Raw genomic sequence first — 17,628 nt, forward strand, 5'->3', positions numbered from 1 at the left:
AAGGAATGTAGTAAAAACATTGTTTCTTTATGATTAAGAAACATAAGATTTTACATTCAATACTAGCGGTCAATGAATGTTTCTTCTTGAAGAAGAAACAGATTATAGATGTTTCTTCATGAAGGAGAAACTCAGCATATGATTTGGTAAATAAATAAAAAGACTGTATGTCTCAATATTTTATTCAAACAAATGATCAATCAAGGTTCAAAGCTATCAAAACCAGACTAAGGGTCTGTAGCCGGATCAAGTAACGATCTGGATATTTATATAAACCTATTTTATAATAGGTCAATCATCAATCAATCAATCATTCACAGTCAAGGTTTCAAACGAGATCACTAATCATTCAGAACAGACAATCACAGGTGAATACGTTCAAACCTTTTTGATCAGTCAAAATATATTTATACTCAATGAGACGAACGGGTGTTTGTCTTAACGAGTCAATCAATGTCTACATGAGATCGAGTAATCTCTAAAACTTTATAATACAAAATAGAAAATAAAGTCAACTTAGACCGAATACACATGTGTCTGGATCCAAACATAACCGTTCAACCTAATCATTCTAAGGCTACGTGGCCGCGGGCTAATGGTCATTACAAGTCTCCCGGTAAGGGCTACGTGGCTCGGGAACAATTCTGTGTGTAGGGCAGTGGTACATAGACCAGAAGTAGAAATGCTTCTGTTGAGATTGTAGAGAAAACTATATTTGTATTATAATGTTCAAAATGTTTTATTGAGTCATACATGTTCACCAGCATATAGCTGACGTGTTTTTCCCCACATTTCAGGGAATACAGATTAGTACAGGTAGCAAGACATTCATGGAGTTAAATGCTCGCAAGGTAATGATGGCTAAGTTTTTAATTATTAAAATATTACAAACAGTATTTCAACAAGCTTTATAAATCAAACACAGTCACACCCCAACCTACGGCGAAAATGTCGGGGCGGACTGATTGCTCACAGCTTTTCAAAGGTTACTATCATGCAATATTTAAATGACAATATCTATTAATTAAATTCAATTTTCAAATAAATCAAAATACAAACAAGTACATAATTTATACAACAATACAAATTTTTATACTTTTTGATTAAAATATTCTTCTAACTAAAGTCTTCACTAAGTCTTCACCAACCTGCATATGCGTATAAAATAGAATTTTGTCAACAACACATGTTGAGTGAGCAACACACCAGTTTAAGTGTGCATATAGTATAGTATAAAAATAAGTATTTGCAACAAGTCATATGAGAATAACAAATTAACCAAATGAGAAAGTATAACTGAGATGTTGAGAAGCACAAAGGCTATAACGACTGGCGTATGATCATACTAGACTGAGATTATGTTGGACCTCTCCGAATGCGAAAACATACAAAGCAAATAAGCACATAAACAAGTAAGGTATAAGTTGTTAACACATAAGACAAAGTTGCAGTTTTGAGTATAAGTGTGTATGTAAAAGTAATTTATGCATATGTCTCCAAAACAGTATGAAAACGAGTTAAAAGAGGGGAATGTGGTACTCACCTGATCGAATATGCAAACAGTAAGGAAGCGATGAATCACGCTCTTCGAGAGTTACCGACGAGAAAATCCTAAGTAACAATAATTACGGAATAAATAACTATGATCTCAACAAGGAATCTAAAGCTAGGTAGACGTTCGATATTTGATGACCGAGTATATTCTTACGGAAGTTAAATATTTATTATAAAAGTTTACTTAATTATATAATATACATAAAATAATTAAATAATTATTTATAAAACTTTTTAGTTTATATAAAGATATTTGTTTATTTAAATCTAAAAAAATACGTTTAATATAAGGTTCTGCATTAAATTATTATCGTAAATAATAGATCATAATCAAAAAATAGTAATATATGACATTTATAAAATACTTTAACCTGTGTTTTTAATACGTAAATTAACGTGATAAATTTTAGTTAGATTAAAACTCTTTTTAATTATTTAATACTAAAACCTTTAATTCATTTTAATAACTATTTATAAACAAATATATGTATGTATGACTTGAATCCAAGGTTTAGAAAAGAATCGATTAATATGTCGGTTTTATACAAAATATTAATTAATTACAAGTTATTATATTTATAACATCAATTTATGATTTAATAAGATAAATTAAATAAAAAAAGGGTTTTCCAAAAATAATAGGACAGAACAGGTTGAAGGGGATTTCGAACACGCGCCCTCCAGCCTCCACCACCAATACACATGCACAAACCAATTGCGCTATCAGTTCTGTTGGTACAAACACGAAAAAAAACATAATAACCAGAAGCTTGATGAACCAGTTCAGGTTAAGAACCCTAATAAGATCAATCAGTTCCAATACTCTTTGATGATTAAAACTGAGTTGGGGTTCTTGTTAGACGACTCTGAATAAACATAAATCATACAACAATTACCGTTAATACCAACGAATTGAGAGTGATCGACGATCAAGGGTTCGCGGCCTAACTTGGACTTCAAAACTGCTCTATTCAGCAATGAACGATGAAATTAGGTTAGGGTTAAGTGTTGATGCGTTGAGAGGAAGGTGTGGATGAGTCTAATTGAGTTTTAACAGTGTAATTATAAGGTATAAGATTAAGGGCGGCCTTGGTTCGTAATTTACGGGATTGTCATTCATTATATTAATCTTTACCACAATTAGTTCGTCAGTGGAACTCGTTTAAGGTAAGAGATCAACGAATCACGAATTTATTTCAACCATAATAGCTGATTGATCAAGTTGTAATAAACGGGTTCTCAATACGGCGTTAGGATCTGGTTTGGATCTTGGGTAAATGGGTCTAGCTTATAATATACTAACTAGTCGAGTGCCCGTACAATGTAGCGGGAATAACATTTTAAGTTAAGGTTGTTAGCGAGCCAAGGCTAGCTTGACTCGAACTTTACATCAAGCCGACTTAGCTCAGCTCTAAACTAAAGCTGAAATCTTAAAGTCGAGGTTGTCTTGATTATTTTGATATTTATATAACTTGAGTATTATTAATTATATTTTTGTAAAACATATAAAATGAATATAAAAAAAAGAATAAAGTTGAGTAATTTGGATATACACGAGGGGTCAAAGTTGTACATTAAATAGTATAATATTTAATAAGTGAACTTTTTTTAATTGTAACAAGTTTATATATATTTGTTATCAAATAGATCAAGGGTTAGATATGTAACTAATGAGATGAAGTTGTAACCATTTATGTTTAAAAAACTTGTACATTCATGCATATATTTATGCAGTAATAACTTGTACATTTCAAACCGTTCATCTGATTTGAAAAAAGAGATATATTGGAACGTAGACAAAAATAAGCCCGTTTAAATAGGTATGCTCGGATTTTTTTAAATCATGTTTTTGTAAAACATATTAGATTAAAATAAAAAAGTATAAAGTTGAGTTAAAAGTGGGTAAATATGAAGGGTCAAAGTTGTAAGTAGTTCTTGAATTACAAAATTTGAGTAAAGTTGGGGTACCATAATTGTAATTATATTTGTTAAATTAAATGAACGTGGGTTAATTATGTTAAAAAGACTACTTTACCCCTTCGTGTGCATGTACCATATGCATTAAAACTTGTAAATTACTTAAAAACTTGCGTCTTAATTTACCATTCTTTGATGTATTATATATAGTAAAGATAATAACAGAAATTTCAATATGGTCCCTGTAGTTTGAAGGTGGAAACACTAAGAGGTTAAAGTTTAAGTTTGAGTATATTTTGCCAAAATATAAAAGTTATAATTATATATTAAATAAATAATTAACAATAATATTATAATTATGAATTACCCTCGATAAACCGAATGAATTTCCCGAACCTCGAAAAGGGTCGGTATTTAGTAAGATATTGATTTGAAAATTCTGAGTTGTTACAAACACCGGGTATTTATTATCCAAGAAGTTTTCAAATAAATTAATATTCTATTCAACCAAAGTCTTCCGCTAAAATAACACGCAACTCTGATGTATTTATAAAACAGGTACCAATTATTAGTCATACGCCAAGGCCCTAAGCCGGGGTGTGACATGATGGGATGTACTTGGTAGATTTTTGTTTTTTGTTTTGAGTGATTGAGTCGATTAAAAACTTAACAAGATGACTTTTGTGTAGAAAGGTCAAGAAAAAGGAACATACATATTCTATGTAGGAAGGAAACAAAACAAGAAATTGACTAGTTCAAGTGAATGACATGGTACGATTAGATGACTTGTAGCCCGAACGTAGATGGTGTAGCAATCAGTGTTTTATAACCCGGTTCAAATCAGCTAGTTGAATCGGTTAAACCAGATTTTGCATACTAGAACGGTATTTTGAGTCCGGTATTTTTGACCGGTTTGTTAGAATATCGTACCGACAGTTTTTGTCTAAAATATCGGTTTTTACCTGCAAAAGGCCCGAGAAATTTTTAATATTTGCGGCCCATATTTTTTAACATTTACTTTAAACCCAACAATTTACATTCAAACGTGTAAACTTTAGAACTATTTTTTTAAAATTGAGTGCTTTTGCATTATTTTTTTTAATATGGATTAACTTTTGAATTATTTTTTGTTATAGGAATCATTTAGTTTAGGGTTATTTTTTTATTGAAATTACATTTATAAAAAATTATAAGGTAAACTATTAAACCGATCGAAACTCCCAGTAGAACCCGATTCACAATTTTTTAGCCTAAACCGATACAAGTAAAATCAGTGTTTTAAAAACCGGTTCAAACCGGCCGGTTGAACCGGATTTTGCACCCTAGGCCGGTATTTTGAGTCCGGTATTTATGACCGGTTTTCTAGAACATCGTACCGGCGGTTTTTGTCTAAAATACCGATTTTTACCGGCAAAACGGTTTTAAGCCCGAGAAATTTTTGATATTTGCGGCCCATATTTTTTCAAAAATACTTTTAACCCAACAATTAACATTCAAACGTGTAAACTTTAGGTTTATTTTTTAAAAATTGATTGCTTTTGGATTATTTTTCTAACATAGATTAACTTTTGGATTATTTTTTGTTATAAGAATCATTTAGTTTTTGGTTATTTTTAGATTAAAGTTATATTTATAAGTAAGTATAAGGTAAACTATTCAACCGGTTGAATCTCCCGATATAACCCAGTTCAACCGGTTGTACCATTTTTTAGCTCAATCCGGTACAAGTAAAATACCGGTTTTTAAAATATTACAGTAAAATACTGATTTTTAAAATATCGATAGAACTGTCGACACCGCGGACAGAGCGTAGGTTTTGATGGCTGTGGTTACAATTTTCCTTAAAATTATGTCTCATTTAAATATCAATTTTCTTCACCTTACCTTACGCGCCTTCTTTCATTTTTTCCTATCATATGCTTTCATAGGGAACACTTAATTTAAATTTATTTGGCTGCAAAAAGAATATTATATAATAATAATAGTCAAAATGTTAACAATCATAAATTCACTTTTGAGTGCACATAAAATAACTAATTTTGAGCTAATTATTATTTAGCAAAATGAGCTTTTTCGTGTAAGATTGGATAGGACCGAGTCCAGAATATCGGTTTAGACCGATTGGTTAATTAGAACATCTCTTTTTGATACCTCATAACTCATTTATGATTTAACAGATTGATATGTCAGCTCGCTTAAAGATATAAAATTCTTTTATTTATATTTATATTATTTTAAACACATATTACTTTATTTTTACCTTATTCACAAGGGTCGTTGGAGGATTATGAAATTAGTTTAATTAGGAAGAGTAAATTACCATGTATTTGCCTCTCATTTCTATATTTTTAAACAACAAGCTTGCAAAATACTTTAGTTTATTCATAAAAATGCTTTAAGAATGAGTAAAAGACCATGAATTCTCTTTGAAAAGGTCGTCTTTTCCTAAACTACACCACGATTTGGAATATATCTATAGTTAAAAATGCATACTTAAATCAAAAGTGAAAAAAGAAAAAAGTACATAAAATAATATCTTAATCAATTTTCAAGTCAAGTTAAGAACTTTAAAGACACATAAAATAACTTAGCTCATACAATACGAGGAAAGTTCAATAAGTAACTGGATTTAATTAGAAAATGATGAAAATATCATGAAACAGTCACGTTACGTAAAACACTTATATAATCATATAACGGGCACATTATCTCTCTACGACTTTATTTGGCAATCCCAGTATTAGCATTATGTTTTAGATCCTCGTAGTTTTGTATATAAAGTTATATTAAGCATTGTGAAGGTTCATACATTAACTGTTGTAACTGTTATAACGGTTGTCATATGTTAACAACCAACCTATATATTGCAATGGCTCGAATCACTTACAATAAAAAAATTCATATAAACTATTTTCTTAATCAAATTTCATGATTTAAATTTCACACAAAAGAATCTCGCGTTCTTCTATAAATCATTTTCTGTCTTATCTGATTATTGCTTTAGTTTATACCGAAATATTTTCGACAACAAACTCATTACATGATTTAAAAACTTATCAACAAAATACCATATCTAAAACCTTTGTCTGCACAATTTAAGTAACGTGTAAAAATATTGGTGTTTGTATTTAGTATTCCACTACATTGAATCATATTTTATGCCAACCATATCAAAATCCAACCAAACAATTTACATATATTATTCATTGCAAAACAATAAATCATAACTTTTTAACCGTAGATATTATTGTGCATCCAACATTACCTTTCCATATTAAATTTCCAATTAAATAACAAAACCGCATACTGTAGAATATATATTTATTATTATTTTTGTTATACGTGGCTCCAGTCAATAAAAGGAAGCTTTTTATAAGCCACTTGGAACACCATATTATTATTATTATTATTATTATTATTATTATTATTATTATTATTATTATTATTCTGTTATAAAAACAAGAATCCATCCAATTCTTGCTTTCCGATCAAATTCACAAACCCTTTGTTTTTTATTAATTCGTATTAACTCCGGCGACAATGTCGTCTGGCTTTCCCGGCCGGTATCCAGGTTTCTTCAATAATATTATCTCCGGCTCGTTGATCGGAAAAAGATCATTGGCTGAATTCCAATAGCAAAACCAGTTCCGGCAACAACCACCGGTTTATTTGAGAAACGTGAAACCCAGGGTTTATAATTATAATAATAATCAACAGACGACGGATGTTTCTTCAGTTTCTAATATATCTTCATCGTCTTCTGTTTCTCAACTGCGGCCAGATACGTTGAGTCGATTACAACAAATTGAAAAGGAGCTTTTGTTTGACGATGAAGACGACGTAGGTTCGGGTGTGACAGATAACAACGACTGGCCCGAAACGGTTCGGAAGTTAATGAACCCGGTTCAGGTGAAAAAAATATCACCGTCTCCAACGACGTCGTCTTCATCTTCGTGTGCATCATCTTCGGCAACGGTTTCGTTAAAGCAATTAATATCAGACGCGGCCGAGGCGATAACGGACGGGAAGTTGGACCATGCGGAGGAGTTAATCACGCGCGTGGAACAATGTTCCAACGCGCGTGGGACTCCTGAACAACGGGTTGGATTTTATGTAGCGTCAGCTTTACGGACGCGTGTGCGCGTTGGACTACAACAGTCCAATGCGACCGAGTTGTTCCAAAAGGAACACATTATGTCGACTCAATTGTTGTACGATAAGTCCCAGTGTTTTAAGCTAGCTTTTGTTGCGGCTAATAATGTTATTCTGCAAACGGTGTCGTGTTCGGGTCGACCTGAGAGAAATATTCATGTGGTGGATTTTGACATAGGGCACGGGTTACAATACGTGTACTTGATTCACGCGATTGCAGCAGCGTGTAGGGTTGACAATGGGGTACCTCTTACAGTAAAACTAACGACGTTTAAACATTTCGGTAACGGAGGCGTGGAAAGGTTGACGCTTGTTGGTGATGGACTCAAATTGCTTTCCAGCAAATTAGGGGTTGCTTTTTATTATAATGTTTTGGATTTTAAGTTATCGCAAATTAGTAAACAAGGATTAGCGGTTGCGGACGGGGACGTTTTGGCGGTGAATTTCGCGTTTAAGTTGAATAAATTCCCCGACGAAAGTGTCAGCACGGAGAATCTCAGAGACGAGATTCTCCGTCGCGTGAAGGCTCTAGCACCGTCAGTGGTGACGGTGGCAGAGCAGGATTTGAACACGAATACCGCCTCGTTCACATCGCGTGTGAACGGGGTGTTTGGTTATTACGCGACGTTAGTGGAGTCGTTCGACGCGACGATCCCGAAGGATAACCCTGACCGAGTTAAGATAGAGGAAGGACTGAGTCGGAGAATAGTGAACTCGGTTGCGTGTGAAGGTAGGGACCGTGTTGAAAGATGCGAAGTGTTTGGCAAATGGCGGGCCCGGTTGAGGATGGCCGGGTTTGATCAAAAACCGGTGAGTCAAGTTACGGTTGACTCGTTGAAGTCAAAGGTGAACTCGGGGACACGTGGCAACCCGGGTTTTAGTGTGAAAGAGGATTCAGGTGGGGTTGGATTTGGGTGGTTGGGAAGGACTCTCACCATGGTGTCTGCTTGGCAATAAAATTTTAAAATTAATTGATTAATGTATTATAGGTTTAATTATGATTATAATTAGTTATTTGATGTTTGGATTAGTTGTGTATTCGCACCTAAGCAAAAAGGAATAAACGTGGCGTTTGATTGTGGGGGTCAACGTGTAAAAGTTGGTACTTGGAACCTACAAGGTTGGGAACATATGTGTTCGTGTATACATTGTTTGGTTAACAACTTTGTACATGTGTGATGTGTGTTTAACAAAGTCCTTTTGGAAAAGTTTTAAAATCAATGCTATTTTACCTGTACTGGTTTGATTAAAAAATGATATAGCCGGTTCAATTAAATTGTAGCCAAAAGTTTAATGAGGATAAATAGTTGCCTTGTGATTTTATATAAATGCAAATTTAACAAAAAAAAATAACACAAAGTTACAAGATTTTGTAATTAAAAAATATCATTTAAAAATTAATCCATAATAAAAAATAATTCAAAAACACTTGATTTTATTGTAAATTATTCCCAAATAAATAGTTGAATGTCAAATTGCAACTAAGAATATTATAACAAAATGCAAGTTGCAATACCATTTGGGCTCCACTACGCTAGAGAATGGATTTGAGATTGAAGCTTCAATAGGCTAGGTCTTGTTCAATTGACTACGTTTTGTCTTTCAAATTTTAATTGTCAGTTACCAGTAAGACAGAAATTAAAATCGAATTTACTCGTTTCAATTATAATTGTTTAGCATGTATTTTTTTTAAATATGGGGGACAAATTGTAAAAAATCTTTTGGGCTAAAACCAGCTTAATGGTTTAAACCGGTATTTTGGGAAAACCAGCTGATTTGTAGTTTTAGTATGTCGAGCCCATGTATGAAATCTATTTATCGATTCAACCGGCCGGTTTGAACCGGTTTCTATGCATTGTTAAAAAACGCTTTTTACATCAAACTGGTTTGGGCTTGGAAATAGTATAACCAGTTGAATCATGTTGTACCGAGAGGTTCAATTAGGTTGACTAGTTAACCCGATAATATCATAAGATTACAATTTCAACTCAAAAATAATCCAAAGTACAATATTCCATAATAAAACAAAAATAACAATCTAAAAGCACACAATAATCCCTAAAAAAATAATCAAAAAACACTTAATAACCCAAAAGTATATTATTTAATAATAAAAAATAGTCCACTTGTTTCCGTTAGTTAATATATTCATTTAAAATCCTTCATTCTTTGCGATTTAGCTAGGCTAAAATTGTAATTGCATGCTAAAAGTGAAAACGGGCCACTAATTTTTTTATAGAAAAGTCTTGGGCTTAAACCGGATCGATGGGTTAACCCATTGTTTAAGGAAAAACAGTGGTTCTTGCAAATTATTTGTAATTTTCAAACTCTATATATTACTTTATTTGAAATTCTGAATCGTGTGTGTATAATTCTAACAGTCATTATAATTGTAATTTAATTATTGTAAATTATCATGTCAAAATTAATCAATTAGACATTAGACACCTATTAAACTTTTATTGGTAGAAAAATAACTCGCAAATCTAAATTCATTATTCAATATTCATGAATCATGAATCTGATTTTACTGCATGTAAATATTGGGTTTCAGCCCATTTGAATAAAAGAAACATAAATGGCGGCCCAACTAAAAGATTCATTAGGCATTTTGTATACTGTACAACAACACTCAAAACGAAACATTGAAAGTTGTAAACAGCCTCGAAGATGTTATTAATCGAACATAACAATCTCAAAACCGTGTTAAACCAATTTGTTCTTAACAATCTCTGACTCGTAATTGATCAAACAAAACAACCACAAAAATAATTTAGATTTCTAAAACACAAGAACAACTTACCCAAATGAGAGTAAAATAAATCACACCAAATATTATGGTTAGAACTTGTAATTTGAATGACATAATATTTTATCTACAAATACAATTATTCTGATAGACCGAGGTCTGCACTAACTACTGGTTTGTTGGTTGTGTCAGGTCGGTTACTTGAGCCGAATCTAGACAGGGGTGTAAACGATCTTGAGTTCGGTTAGTTTTGACTTATGAAGCTTAAGCTCAGCTCATTTCAAGCTCTTTTTCTAAAGCTCGAATTCAACTCATGAGTTGTTTTTAAAACTCGGGCTCGACTTGTTATTTATTAACTAATTACACGCGTGTTTAATTACTTTTTCATATTTTAAGAGAAACCTTAAACGATCCTAAACTTAGCTTGAGCCCCTGTAGAACCTTAAAAGATACAAAACGCGGCTCGAGCTCATCTATGCTGCATGAAGTTAAATACATAGAAGTCCAAGAAAGTTAAAATTAAAAAAATAGACAAGGCCCTCGAAGCTCAAGCTCAAAAAAACGTGTATCATTTTGAACATGTTATCAATTCTAGTTCGAGTAACTCGCGAGTGGCTCGTCTCGTTTTACACTCCAAAACATAGATTTTGCTCATCCCCTAGAAAGACAAAACAGTCAAACCCTCATCCGTAGTGATAATTTGTGCACACAAATGGGGGCTCTGCGGCTTCCATGTCTGACTTCCATATTCGCCGTCTCATCAGCCCGCTCATCCTTGTTTCCCCGTGGCCGCAGCAACAACCTCCTCAATGTACGGAAGCTCAGTTCTACCGCCAAGGTTGAGGTTGCTCCGGCTGTTCAAGAGCAAGGCATCACGCCTCGTTCCCAGGACTTCAATGCGTGGTACCTCGATGTCATTTCCATGGCTGAGCTCGCTGATTACGGTCCGGTTCGTGGTACTATGGTTATTCGACCTTACGGTTATGCCATTTGGGAAGCTATTCAGGTAGTAATTATTATTCTGTAGGTGTTTGTTAGTAGTTAATTGCAGTCAATTTAGTCATATTGAGAAAATGAACATAGAGTGAAGCTGAAACCTATCTATAACGTAGTCAATCTGTGATTTTGCAGGATTATTTGAATATTAAATTCAAAGAGACAGGTCATAGTAACATGTATTTTCCACAGGTATGTATTAACTCTATTGATTATTAGTTGTAACTTCGGATGTAAACAAACCGAACAACGCCTTGTTGAAACGAACAGCAGTTCACAAACACTAACGAACAAACAGAAATGAACTGTTCGCTCTGGCTACCAAGTTTGCGTTGTTTTTTTCTTTTAGCATTTATATTCATATGTTAATGTACATATAAATTTATCACATAATACTTATATATGATAAGATTAGAAAAGTCATTAAAAACCTTTAATGAACAGACGTAAACAAAAAAAAATAAAAAATTAACTAACATATATGGATGTAAACGAGCACATTATCGAACGTTCACGAACGCAATTGAGCAAACACGGACGAACAAAACGAGCTTCCTTCCGAACAGTTCATAAACTGTTTGCGGAACTTTCAGTTCATTTACAGCCCTAATTGTAACTGAACTAATAAGGGAGTTTACTTGTTTATTAATTCTGATTAAGCTATTGTGATTGGCTGCAGTTTATACCTTATTCGTTTATAGAGAAAGAAGCAAGTCATGTAGAGGGTTTTAGTCCAGAATTAGCTCTTGTGACAGTTGGAGGTGGGAAAGAACTTGAAGAAAAACTTGTGGTACTGATTTAGTTACTCTTATTTGATTGTTTTGTAATTTATGTATCATTAGATAGAAATGAAGTTTTAGGAATGTTGATTTTAAGTTTGATAATTAAGACCTGAGTGTGACTTTGATTCTTGCAATTCGTGAGGCTCTTGCAGGTTCGACCTACTAGTGAAACCATTGTTAACCACATGTTTACTCAGTGGATTCAAAGTTATCGTGATCTTCCTCTTATGATCAACCAGGTTCACATCTAGTTTAATTCTTTTATTACTCATTGTCATGTTTATATTTGTAGCACTTTGTACTTTTTTTATTAAAATGATTCTTATTAATAGTGGGCGAATGTCACGCGATGGGAGATGCGCACAAAGCCGTTTATTAGGACTCTTGAGTTTCTATGGCAAGAAGGGCATACTGCACATGCTACACCAGAGGAAGCTGAAAGAGAGGTTTGTATTTTGTATATCTTTTGTGTATAAAAGACACTACCTTTTTTTTCTCTTTAGTCTTTTTTACAGGTTTGTAATTCTCAAATTGCAGGCGATGCAAATGATTGATGTTTATACAAAGTTTGCTTATGAGCAAGCTGCAATACCTGTTATTCCGGGTCGGAAATCAAGGGTCGAGACGTTTGCTGGAGCAGATAGAACTTATACAATTGAAGCTATGATGGGTGACCGTAAGGCCTTGCAGGCTGGAACCAGTCACAATTTAGGGCAAAATTTTTCCCGTGCTTTTGGAACACAGGTTTTTTTCTAATTTAATTCATGTTAAGAGTAGAAAGGAAGAATATTAGTACTTACGGTCAAAAATTTTAGTTGCTGTTGACTGGATTTAGGATTGTAAACAAACCGAATGAACACGAACGAGACATGTTCGTATTCGTTTGTTTAACTTTAACCGGAAAAACGATCGAGCATGGACGATTAAACGAACAGAGTTTTCCTGTTCATATATGTTTGTTAAGAAAATAAACTGTTCACGAATGTAATCGAACGAACGTAACTGAACAGGGATGAACTAAGACAGACATAAATGAACATAATCGAGCGAAAACCAATTAAAGTAAACATGAACATGAAACTGTTAGGCCTAAAAAATTAATACATCTAGACTAAATTGTAATGGGTGATATTTTAATTTCATAAAACCAGACTAAGTTGTAATGGACCTGAAAATTTTAAACAAATATGTAAATGTTTGTAAATGAACTAACATAAACAGATTTAAATGATTGAACAAGTCATGTGTTCATGTTTGCTCGTTTAACTTAATGAACAAATGATGTTTGTGTTAATTAAATAAATGAAGTAATGAACTTTCTGTCTACGGTTCACGGACAGTTCATTGAGCATTCGGTTCGTTTACAGGCGTACTGGATTTAGCTTGCGAATAGATTTCTTTTGAATCCAAAATCTTATTAAGAACCAAATTGTTTTTGCATTATTACAGTTTGCTGATGAAAATGGTCAAAGGCAGCATGTATGGCAAACGTCATGGGCTATAAGTACTCGATTTGTTGGTGGTATCATCATGACCCATGGTGATGATGCTGGATTAATGCTTCCACCAAGACTGGCTTCTATACAGGTGTTATTCTTTAGTATACATGTTGTAATATACAATATTAAATACTTTCAGAATTGTTACACTTTCCGTGCACTTTTATTATCATTTTATCTTCATGACAAGTTTGCTTCATGATTCTAAGGTGGTGATTGTACCAATTTGGAAGAAAGCTAATGAGAAAGATGAAGTTCTTGACGCTGCATTGTCGGTCAAAGATGTTCTTCATACTGCTGGGATTAAAGTAAAGCTAGATGATTCTGATCAAAGAACACCTGGATGGAAATTTAATTTCTGGGAAATGAAGGTCAGATATAAAATAGAATATTAAGTAAATATTATTTTGTAAGTTATTTTTAATAACGTTTGTTATCTTGTGCAGGGCGTGCCACTAAGAATTGAAATCGGTCCACGTGATGTTTCAAGCAAGAGTGTGGTGATATCTAGAAGAGATATTCCTGGAAAACCAGGGAAGGTTTTTGGAATATCTATGGAATCTTCGGTTCTTGTACCCTATGTTAAAGAAAAGCTGGATGAAATCCAATCATCCCTTTTGGACAAAGCTATAGCTTTTAGAGATAGGTATGGGCAATATAGTAATTTACTTAAATATATATTAAGAAACAGAGTATTAAGGCTAATGAGTGTTGATCTTACTTCAGCAATATTGTGGATGTGAGCTCATATGATGAACTCAAAGAGGTGATATCACAGGGAAAATGGGCCAGGGGTCCATGGGTTGGAAGGTATGTTATGTTTGCTTTATATCATACATTTTTTAGCTTTGTGAATGTAGTTATTTATGTATTCTTTCTACATCTGACCTCTTTCTGTTGACTTTTTAAGTGATGAAGATGAATTGAAGGTCAAAGAAGAAACTGGGGCAACAATTAGGTGTTTTCCTTTCGATCAACGTCAAGGGCCAAAAACGTGCCTGATGACTGGTAGTCCAGCTGAGGAAGTTGCAATATTTGCTAAATCTTACTGATCACCCGCCCTATTCAGAATGAGGTATTCATTCTATTCTTAAACTCTTTATTTATTTTTTTTAAAAAGGAGACATTCTCAAATCTCAACATCGTATGGTAACATTGTGGTATTATGTTATTCGGACAAAATAATAATAATAGTGCATACAATTATACAAGGGCATTTTTCTACTTGGCACGCGGCGACATTAAGTTGACTTGGATTTGGATTTATACCTGTTTCAGCCTTCTTTCATGTCATTTATTTTGGAATTACAATTCTAACCAAGAGGTCCACAGCATGTTTAACTATTATGGAGGGTGTAATGGTAAAAGATGTTTTATGCAGCCAAGTCAGCGGTAGTATATTAGCAAAATGAAGAAAGAAACACGTAAAGAGATTGGAAAGGAAAGTATGTTCGAGGTGGTGTGGAATCAAAGCAACACAGGTGGAGGAATAATTTGCTCTATAGCTAACAAAGGCATGCTTCTTTCGTATGCACTCATTAATTTTTGACAATAATCAACGTATCATGTGTTTTAAATTTTATATTTTCTGTATTCATGTGTTATTCTAGTAAAATCTTATAAACTAGTAAAAAAACAAATCTGGTGAAGCCTTTTAATACATTAGCTATCTTTACTTGTATTAAGCCTTTTGTTTCATTGCTAATTTATGCCAACTGCAAGCCGGTATGGATCAAACCAGGGCCTGTTGTGAACAGCTTGGTTCTCGGCTCTTGTTTTGAAAAGGTTATGTTTTCGGGTTGACTCAAAACTGGATATGTTATTTTGTTTCATGACGGGCTGTCGTTTGCTATAGTGAGTAACCAGACTAGAAGTTTGTGTCCGGTTTATATTGTGTTGGAACCAAATCTATTCTTAACTGGTTATTTAAGGTTTTGGTTGGTCTTAGCAAGCTGGGCAGCTTTAAATTCCATCTGCTTATACAAATAACTAAAATACGAGAATTTATCTAATAAGACGTTGATTTAGTTATATAAGTAAACTTTTAAGTCAAATGGATTAAATTAAAGGATTTAGAAAGGGTCAAAATCTATATCTATATTTATATTTACACTATATATAAAGCATAAGTGAGGAACATCTTAATTTTTAAGAGGTACCAAACTTGTTGCTTTTAGTACAAATATAATGCATAAGATTAAGACATTTTAAGGGCAATTTTGTATTTTGACAATTTTGTCTTTTAGCATAACGGTTTGTTTTTAATTTATTAAAAAATAATTACGAGTTTGGTCCTTTAACTTTAATCACATTTTGTTAATTTATATAATTGTTTCATATATACCTCTTATTTTAAATCAACTACCCCGACGACGTTTAAACGTTTATAACTTTTTCACACGCTAATATTTTTTTAAAAACACTATACCATAAAAACGAATATTTTATTCTCTTTAATTTGAGTAGGGTATTACTATACTTTTTTCATTTTAAAAACTTAACGTGTTACATGATTACCATTAAATACCGACAAACGAATCAGGCGGTTTCGGCCGTTCAGGTCATGGTTTTAAAAGGTTAAGGTTGGAATAAGTCGATACAAAAAGGTTAATTTGGTTTGGGTCGGGTTTGGGTTTAAAGGGGTCAAGTCATAACGAATTTCGGTTAGAACATTGTCAAGCGAAACGGGTTGCCGGTTAAGACGAGTTCAATGTAGCGTTGTGTGCGCACCAACACCTGACTGAGCGTGCACAGTCGTTGTGACGTGCTTACTAACACCAGTTAAGAATCCAATGCCGCAATACGAGCATACTATCGTCGGGTTACTCGCGTCCTATTGTTAAGTCACGCACGTACAAAAACAATAACAACGGTTACGCATCCGATGTCATGTTTGCGTGCAACCCGCTGCATCGCGCGGGCACGCGGCTAGTATATATTAAATTCATGTCTTTTAACAAGTAAAATTTAGATGATTTAACAATAACATAAGACGTATTTCTAACCGTTTGCAAAAGATAGGTTACATGTGGCCTTGAGCATGGCTGATCTCTTACCATACCTATTTCCACACTCTTCTTCTCATTTTATCCCCGCTGTATCTCTTTAATTGCAAACGGGTTATTTGTGACATGAAATTAAATAACATCGCATATAAAGTTGGATAACTTTTATAAAGTTTTGTCAAAAAAAATATGAGTAAAAATAAACTTAATACCATTTCACATTTGCCAATAACAGTATTGAGACGTATGAGTATTCTATATAATTTATGAATAGATGTCTTAAAATTATCATCTTTTATAATAGCTTACATTGACATGTAAAACGTTATTGATGAGTTTTGACTTTTAATTTTCTTATATCTATTTTTATTTATTTATAAGTATTTTGGTTATACAAAGACACGAATGGTTTGTCAAATCAAGAGAATCTTCAGGGTAATGGGAAAGAAGTTGAGCAAAATGTTGTTTCCTAAGGTAAAGGTTTAAGGACACAATGGGACTTAAAAACTCTAATGGGTGAGTGGGAGAAACCTTGTGATAATTCGCGAGTAAATCAGATATTGTTGACTACAAACATAATCTTGTAAAGATAGGCTGGCAACCTTGTATGAGCATAGTCTATGACCCGGTTCAACCACCCAAACTGTCTACATATAACGCATTATATAATATATTGTTCCCTCTATTAAAAACTAACTTTTAGCTTCATCTTGACCATTCAAAGTCCACATGATTAAATCTCAGCCCTTCAAACCTCCTAAAAAGCTTCTAGAAGGAGCGGTTCAAGGAAGCTAAATTGTCTCTCTCTCTCTTCAGCTCCAAAAATTCAGCAAAAAAATCATTCCAGACCGCAATTTCAGAAACCTATCAAACTGCAATTTAAGCCACAACAAACACTATATTTATCAACTTTTTTTATCATACCAATTATCTTACAAAAACATTGTTATATAATATTACACCTTGTAACATAA

The 17,628-nt window shown here is 33.2% G+C and overlaps 1 protein-coding gene and 1 pseudogene across 1 annotated transcript; both read left to right on the forward strand.

Annotated features, from left to right (window-relative positions):
• The first annotated feature begins 7,011 nt into the window (after positions 1-7,011).
• Positions 7,012-8,759, forward strand: LOC143591190 (scarecrow-like protein 8; annotated as a pseudogene).
• Positions 8,760-11,048: 2,289 nt separating this feature from the next.
• On the forward strand, positions 11,049-15,256 carry LOC143592959 (proline--tRNA ligase, chloroplastic/mitochondrial-like). Its single transcript, XM_077072734.1, has 12 exons — positions 11,049-11,378; positions 11,504-11,560; positions 12,048-12,158; positions 12,303-12,389; positions 12,483-12,596; positions 12,688-12,894; positions 13,600-13,737; positions 13,859-14,020; positions 14,096-14,295; positions 14,376-14,459; positions 14,560-14,724; positions 15,031-15,256. The coding sequence occupies exons 1-11, from the start codon at positions 11,085-11,087 to the stop codon at positions 14,699-14,701; spliced, it is 1,596 nt and encodes a 531-aa protein (XP_076928849.1). The 5' UTR covers positions 11,049-11,084; the 3' UTR covers positions 14,702-14,724; positions 15,031-15,256.
• Positions 15,257-17,628: the final 2,372 nt, after the last annotated feature.

This window comes from Bidens hawaiensis, unplaced genomic scaffold, assembly GCF_021521415.1.
Source record: "Bidens hawaiensis isolate Kalapana, Puna unplaced genomic scaffold, B.hawaiensis_p1.1 tig00001685_1, whole genome shotgun sequence".
NCBI lineage: Eukaryota > Viridiplantae > Streptophyta > Magnoliopsida > Asterales > Asteraceae > Bidens > Bidens hawaiensis.

Excerpts from the sequence above, each read along its gene's own strand:
- LOC143592959 (XM_077072734.1), top strand. The coding sequence starts at position 11,085 with ATGGGGGCTCTGCGGCTTCCATGTCTGACTTCCATATTCGCCGTCTCA. Across the intron at positions 11,379-11,503 it reads CCATTTGGGAAGCTATTCAG|GATTATTTGAATATTAAATT; the intron begins GTAGTAATTATT and ends GTGATTTTGCAG. Across the intron at positions 12,895-13,599 it reads CCCGTGCTTTTGGAACACAG|TTTGCTGATGAAAATGGTCA; the intron begins GTTTTTTTCTAA and ends GCATTATTACAG.